At 34.6% G+C, this 8411-nt stretch overlaps 1 protein-coding gene across 2 annotated transcripts in view; it reads left to right on the top strand.

Annotated features, from left to right (window-relative positions):
* The window catches only part of LOC145061587 (dammarenediol II synthase-like), a 91423-nt gene that overhangs the window by 2637 nt on the left and 80375 nt on the right, over positions 1 to 8411 (top strand). Inside the window, exons 2-4 of one of the 2 annotated variants that reach the window (XM_079009117.1) lie at positions 4004 to 4024; positions 4167 to 4193; positions 4584 to 4705. In XM_079009117.1, coding sequence (XP_078865243.1) covers positions 4004 to 4024; positions 4167 to 4193; positions 4584 to 4705 — 170 coding nt within the window. Of the gene's footprint in view, positions 1 to 4003; positions 4025 to 4166; positions 4194 to 4516; positions 4706 to 8411 lie in introns of both variants that reach the window. The other variant, XM_079009116.1, reaches the window with a different exon arrangement.

Below are 8411 nucleotides of genomic sequence, written 5' to 3'. Positions count from 1 at the left end.
TTCACGCATTCATAGTTAAGACTTACTTTAACAGAACTAAACAATAATTGAAACATTAAAACATCACAATTCATATTTTAAAAAAACTAAATTCATATTATTTGAGAATACACTAACATAGTAATACACATTTTAAATTCAGTTCACATCATAACAACCATAAATCATACACTGTGGATTAAATTTTGATGCAAATATAATAAAAATATGAAAATAAACATGGATTCAAAACTTAATAGGAGAAGATTAACAAAAGTAAACAAAAAACAAGAAATTAAAATATTAAATTCACAACTTAACAGAAACAAAAACAATGAAAACAAAATCCATATACTGGATGCATAGATATGTTGATGTTTCATCGGAGATCAAAGAGAAAGAGATGAAGGCGCATTAGCGGAGTAATAAGACAACAACGACGGTGGTGGTTGGTGGAGGTCTGGTATGTCGATCTCGTCATAGCTTGCAAATTTGGAGGCATAAATTGTTGATCTATATGCGTAAATCATAGATATAAAGGTGTAAATCATAAATTTGTCGTTAGATATCTTAGATCTATTACTGGAGATCATAGATCTGTACCGGGTTACTTCCGATCTGAGAGCCTTGTAGATAGTGTTGCATGTCTAGGGTTCCACCTAATGTTCTAGAACGGCATACAACGAAAGGAATGATGTTTAGGAACTTCAGTGAAGAAGGTAAAGTCGTTGGAGAAGGTGAAGTCGTCGAAAAACTTTAGATATGAAATGTTGAAGGTGGTCGGTGAGTTTTCCGGCGTTCCAAAATAATAGTAGAGTAGTTGTGTGTGTGTATGTGCACGCCTAATTTAAATAAAACTAAACAGGTTGTTTGATTTAGAATTTGAATTTAACGATACGATTGATTAATTAGAAATTACTTATCTATAGTTTTTTTTTAATTCGATCATGATGATCAACTAATATATGAACCATTGTTTGTAAGTTAATATAGTGTAATTTTATATGTTAATTAATTAAAAATCGCTCATTTGGAAAAAATGAATTCTAATAAAAAATAGTTTTCATAATATTATTATTCAATTTAACTTGTCGCTCTATAATTATAAAATTTAATCCTTATATATATATATATATATATATATATATATATATATATATATAAAATTTTCAATATCATCCAAACATTTGAAATAAACCAGTGTATCAATTGTCATAAATGAGACTAAAATATCATAACAAAATCCTAATGGTGTGTGCAATGCAATCATCCCGGGCTCTTCCCTTTGGGACCAGAGATACCTGAACACATAAACTAAAAACCGTAAGCACAAAGCTTACTGAGTTCCCCAAAATACCATATACCAAACATACTGTAACATACAGTGGGCCCCGTCCAGTCATCAGGCCCCGCCCGGTCATCGGTCCCCGCCCAATCATCGTTTCCCGCCCGGTAATCGAGCTGAGCTCGGAAAGCATATAAACACTTACACAGATAATATACCTAGCATACAAATAGTCATCGGGCTCCACCCGGCATCGGACCTTAGTCCACTAGCATAAATCATAGGTACATGCAAGAGTCACGAAGAAAACTAACATTCTATTAGCATAACATAAACATGGGCTGGCCTTGGTGCCTTCGACTCGCTAAACCCCAAAAGAAACTCACCTAGAATGCTGAAAGATAATCGGATAAACCCCAACCCCAGAAACAGTTCTACTCAACCCTTAAACAGAAACAATCCCTTAGATACCGATTAATATTTGAAAACCCCTTAAAGGTCAAACTTGGCCAAAGTCAAAGTCAAAGTCAATGCTCCGAGTTGACTCAACTTGTCGAGTTATCCCATAACTCGCCGAGTGTCCATTAAGCACAGAATCGCGATATTTCGATCCAACTCGCCGAGTTTCCCTTTAATCGTCGAGTTCCGCCTTTTTCAATAGAATCAGGACAAACCCAACCCAACTCGCCGAGTTCCCTTAAGAACTCGTCGAGTTCTTCGATCAGCCAACCCACTTAATGCGTTAAGCCACTATTCTTCAAACCGAAGCCCTATCTTCCAGATCTAAACTGATAATACGTCTAGAAGGGTAAAGTTGGAAAGTTTCCAACTTTACCCATTAAGAACCACCCAAAGGCATTAAGCTCAAACCCTAATCCTAAAAAGCTTATGTCTTAATCTAAAAACCACCATATCTTCAACATAAAACTCATGAACACAGATATGGACCTTAAAGACTAAAAGATCATGTAAAGTCTTTAACTTTACTCACATGCAAGGCTAGAGGGAACTTAAAATCTTAAAAGAGACCATAATAAGGGCTTAATGGATGCATGGATCCCTTAAGACCATAAAGTTGGCACCTTTATGCCACAAGAGCTCCATAGAACCATAGATCTGAAAGGGCTATTTTAATGGGACGACCAACTCCCATCAAATACTCATTCTCGGTTAAACATTCAAAATAATCCAAAGAAGGAGATCAAGCATAAACTAAGAAAGGTTGAGACTTTATACTAGAAATGTATCAAAAATGAAGCAAAGATTGGAGATCTAGAAGCTCCTTCTTGAATCACCAAGCTTCCCTTTCTTCCAATGGCTTCAAACACACACAAAAACACTCAAAATAGCTCACAAACACTCAAAAGTGCCTTAGGGTTTCATGGTTAGGGTTTACGACAATGGAGGCTGGAAATGAGGTCAACTTGTGGGGTTTACATTGTTTAAATAAGGTGCAAAACCCTGGAATTAGGGTTTCATTTCTTCCAGCTAACTCGTCGAGTTGAGACCTCCAAACTTGTTGAGTTGGTTACTTAAAATATGCGGTCCACAACGTTTCAACACGACGAGTTCAGGGCCACCAACTCGTCGAGTTACTCTATAAAATTAAATAAATTATAAGTTTAAAACGTACCAGGAACCAGACATTACACTATATATATATATATATATATATATATATATATATATATATATATATATATATATATATATATAAATGTTCGATTGAGAAAAAAAAGTTTTAAACGCAAAAGTGAAACTTGGCCACACATTTCGTAATTTGTCGTTTAAGTGCTTCAACATAACGGAAAGATAAAAAAGTTTTTCAAAAAAAATTAATAGTAATATTCATATATGAATAATTATATGCATAAATAATGTTACCTAGTATATTCACATATGATTATGACGGTTGTGGACGGACTGTGGTGGCGAAGATGGTGGTCGTGGTGGTAGTGGTGGGGTGGTGATGGTAGAGGTGGTGGTGGCAGCGGTGACGAAGGTGATGGTGGCGGTGATGAAGGTAGCGGTGGTCATACAGGTGGTGGAATTGACAATTGGGAGACGATGGATTCATATATGAATATACTTAAATTCATATTCATATATAAATGTTACCTCTCATTCGTCACACCAATACAATACAGCACAGTATAGTATGAGTATGACATAACGTTTTGTGGTAAGAAATAAATATGTGGTTGAGAATAATTCATTTATTCATAATTTTTTTTTCAATTCAACTATATATATATATATATATATATATATATATATACATATATATATATATATATATATATATATATACCATTATTAACAATGGAACTAAGGAACCAATATTTTTTTCAACTTTTATAACTTATTTTTTTATCAAAAAAAACTAAAAATATAGAAATTAATAATTTTTTATCCCTTTTCTAATGATATCAGATTCGGTAAAAAAGTTTACTTTTTTTTTCGACAAATTCATAGTGTGAATCTCTGCACATTAACAATGTGATGTGCACATTAACAATGTGAATCTCAATTCATATGGTGTATTCGAAAAGTATATAAATATTCACAATGTGATGTTATGAGTTTATATATTTTTAGTTTTTTATAAATAATAAGCTTTAAAACTTTATAAAATGTTTGGTTCCTTGTAAAATCTTTATTATTAGTTATTTATTGAATATATATATATATATATATATATATATATATATAGAGAGAGAGAGAGAGAGAGAGAGAGAGAGAGAGAAAGAAAGAGAGAGAGTGATCTTCAGTAGAGAATAATAATTAACCAAGGAACCAATCTTTTTTCAAGATTTAGAGCTTGTTTTTTATAAATTAAAAATAAAAAAACTAAAAATATAGAAATTCATAATTTTTTATCCTTTTTCCAATGATATCAAAGTCGATAACAAAAATCATCAAATTCACAGTGTGAATCTAAATTCACACGATGAATTCGAAATATATATACGTTATTTTTTAGCATTCATAATGTGAAGTTATTAACTTACAAGTTTTTAGTTTTTTTTTTTCGATAAAATATAAGCTCTAATATTTGAAAAAAAAAAATTAAATCTTTGGAGACCAAATAATTACATTTTTCTATTGAACTTTCATATATATATATATATATATATATATATATATATATATATATATATATATATATATATATATATATATATATATATATATATATATATATATAAAAGTGTGTAACGTGGATATATAATCAATAATGTTATTATATAGTTGATCAAGGAAAATGGAATTGATTTATTGAGCATACCGCCGGCAAGGCTGGGAGAGGAGGAGGAAGTACACTATGAAGCGTTGATGACGACGGTAAAGAAAGCAGTCCGGTTCAATCGTGCCATTCAAGCTAAAGATGGTCACTGGCCTGCTGATTATGATGGCCCTATGTCATTTACTCCTCCCATTGTAAGTTTCTTAAGACTAAATTACAAATTTAGTCCCTCTTAACAGTTTTTTTTTTTCATTTTCATATAGGAAATGTTAGTTCTACGAGTAACTTATGTGGCAAAAATTATAGATTTTTAGGTGCATATCAAAATACAAACACAATCATTATATTTATTAATCTGATAACAATAGAAATAATCATTATAAAAAAATCTAATTAGCTGTTAACTAAGCCAAGACAAAACTATAAATTGGTCCTTATGGTATGTATTTTTTTCGGGTTTTGGTCTAAACCCCGACATTTTTGGATTGGTTGTCCTTTTGAGGAAGTTTTGCTGCATAGTTGGTCCCTCCGAATATTGAAATGACTAACATACCCTTGGGGTATTTATTTTCCACTTTTCTTTCATTTTTTTTATATCTATCATTTATTTGTTTATTTTAGTAATTAAAAAAATAAGAAGCGTCTCTCTCTCTCTCTCTCTCTCTCTCTCTCTCTCTCTCTCTCTCTCTCTCTCTCTCTCTCTCTCTCTCTCTCTCTCTCTCTCTCTCTAACACATATGCACAAACTCACACACACAAAAACCTCTGCTTCTCATTTTTCATCTTCATCTTCTAAAATGATCAAAAATCAAATTAGAGCTTTGTGCTTCAAAAATCAAATTACAACATGAATTCCTTCTCCCTTCACCTTCATTCCAACAAACCCATCTAAACAGAAACGATTGAAGAGAAACGCCATCAACCTGTTTTCATGTAATTTAGTCAAATCTTGGTGAAAATGAACCCGTAAACAGAGCTATGCATTTAATCAAACACTTGGTGTACCAAATTTAATGGACTATCGATTGGATTTTATCAGACATGAATCATTACTAATTAGACGATATATTAACAGAAACTGTTAATTCGATTGTCAGTCTTTTATTTTTAAACACAAATCAACAAGTAAAGAAGGAAATTCAGTCATGAAGAGTTTTAGTAGCCATTCATCTTTCCTCCTTCCCTCGCAAACCTATAACACACAAGAAAAACTTCTAACATAGTAAAGTTGGAGTTTGGATTGAAATAATAGGGGTCACATTCGGTTTGTTGAGAATTTCTGTTGAAATTCGCACCCAGTCTTCTAACCACAACTGTTTTGCACACTTCCTTATCCATCTGTTTCTCAATGAGACTTTGTATATGAACTTCATTTTTTTAAAGCAGCCTTAAATGGAGAAATTGTTGTGTTTTTCCCTGGTAGCTTTAGCAGATATAACTATAAAAACTATTTTTTTGTTTCACATTTTAATTGAATTCTATTGATAATATTATATCTTAATGTAACGTCCTAAAATAAGACCCAAAAATTTCATTTTTAATTTAATAAAAACAGTATTACAAAACATCATCATAAGCCAAGGTGGAACAATTGTATTAATACATCATAAAATATAAGAGTTATCATGAAAATGTGGAACAATATCGTGTATGTATTGTAATCACCCCGAGTTATTCTCTTTTGCACCAGAAGTACCTAAAACATAAATTGAAAACCATAAGCACGAAGCTTAGTGAGTTTCGCTCAAATACCACATACCACACATATCAAACATACAACGGGCCCTATTTGATGAGTGTAACGGGTCCTGCCCTAAGTCGTATAATGGGCCCCCGCCTATTGAGTATTACGAGCCTCGCCCCGCCCTAACTTGCATAACGGGCCCCGCCCACTATGTATAATGGGCCTCGCCCTAACTTGAATAATGGGACCGCCCAACATACAATCATACAAGTATAACAAAGGTAATAGCATACAGGGTACCTATCGGGCCCTACCAGTAAGCATACAAAGCACATACACATGCAAGAGTCATGCCGACATCTAGCATCCTAACATAACAAACCATGGGCCGGCATTATTGTCTTCGACCCACTACATATGGTGAGCAAACTCAACTCAGACCGTAGAATCTCACAGATAAATCTATGGTTGTTGGTCTGAAAAACCCCGTGCTATCATCATAAAATAACATCCAATTAATAATTGGATCCCTACTCATACTAAGAGTCCAAACTAGGGTAAAATACCATTTTACCCTTTTCATAACTTTTCCTAAGGCCAAAAGCCCAAACCAACTACTCAAACAGACCCAATTCCAAAAATAGTCGGCCAAATCCCAATTATGGCCTAATCTTCCAAATTGGGCCCAAATCCCTTCATGGGCCTTCATCTAGAAGAGTCCAAACTAGAAATTTGATGGACCAACAAGGCCCTAAACTCCTAAGGTCCACACATGGCCCAAACCCAAAAAGCACAAATCCAAAGCCCACCTGTTGAGTACGTGGGGCGTACTCAGCCTGTACGCTTAGCGTACATGCTTTGGGGCTAGTACGGGCAGCGTACCAGCTTGTACGCCCATTGTAATCCCTAGTTGGCCACCCCACATCAATAAGCACATAATCCATTCGCCCCCCACTCCATACTCTTGCATCTTGTCTAAAAAGATGATTTATCACATAAGTTGGCAACTTTACGTGCATGCATGGCTTAATGGGGCTCTAAAGCTCAAAAGAGCTTAACAAAGGGTCTTAACACATGCATAAGTCCATATACACCATAAAGTTTGCATTTTTATGCTTAAGGGACCCATAAAATGTCCATATCTAAAAGATTAAGCTTCTAAAACGGCCTTAGCTCACAAAAACCAACCCAAGGGGACCAAAATAGCCATAAACAAGTCCAAAAGTATATCTATACATGGATTTGACAAGTTATAGACTTTATACCTCAAAAGTCACGAAATGATGAACCTAAATGTGGATCTCTAAGCTCTTCTCCAAAGAATGAGTCTTCAATCTTCTTCTACGACTTCAAGATACACAAAAACACACCAAAATGCTTCATAAGAGCTTAAAACACCAAAACCAAGGCTAAGGGCGAGGTTAGGGTTTTCAAGATATGGAGGCTGGTCTAAAATGGTCAGGATGTGGGTTTAAGAGGCCTAAATAGGGCACAAACCCTAAAAACTAGGGTTTGTCCCAAGCCAGCGTAACCCCACGTACGCCCAACATACGTGGGCGATGTCCATGATCAAATTCTAGCTAGTACGCTAAGCGTACTCATAGAGTACTCCCCGCGTACTAGCCAAAGGACCAAAATGCAAATGTTATTGTTTAGAAAGGGTAAAACGGGAACTTACAGGGTCCGAATGTTACACATAGTTATCATCGTACAACGAGTGAGATGGAAAACTAGCAACAATCTGCGTCGCTAAGCTTTTTTGTATGGTAAAGCCAATTATTTTGAAGGCTAGATCCATGGATCTAACGGATATAACATTGTTACGCATGACCCATTATACTCTATTAAGAAGCTCCACCGCATTCGGTATGAGGAAACCAAACATGTCAAATGCGTATGGTATGAACACGTGTTGATTTTCCATGCACGATTTCTCATGTTTGGTGACTTTGCCTGTAACAGCTTTTAAAGAAACTTATCCTGCCATGAAACCCCAACCCTTAAGCCCACAAAAGGGGATATCTTTGTAAGGTCCACACATGCGTGTTTCCCTCCAACCCATCTAAAAATGAAAACGCCAGTCGGTCTAAGGGTTGACCTTCCGTCTGCCAGGTAAATTAATAAATTTACAAATTTACAGGTGCCTCTTTCTTCGAGGAAACCTCGACACACGAAAATATGTCAAAAAAACATCCCTAAACATACCGTTCCTATACT

The sequence above is a fragment of the Lactuca serriola genome, chromosome 7 (assembly GCF_051521515.1).
Source record: "Lactuca serriola cultivar US96UC23 chromosome 7, Lser_US96UC23_V15, whole genome shotgun sequence".
NCBI lineage: Eukaryota > Viridiplantae > Streptophyta > Magnoliopsida > Asterales > Asteraceae > Lactuca > Lactuca serriola.
Note: the sequence above shows the minus strand (reverse complement) of the source record. Positions and strands in the feature narration are given on the sequence as shown.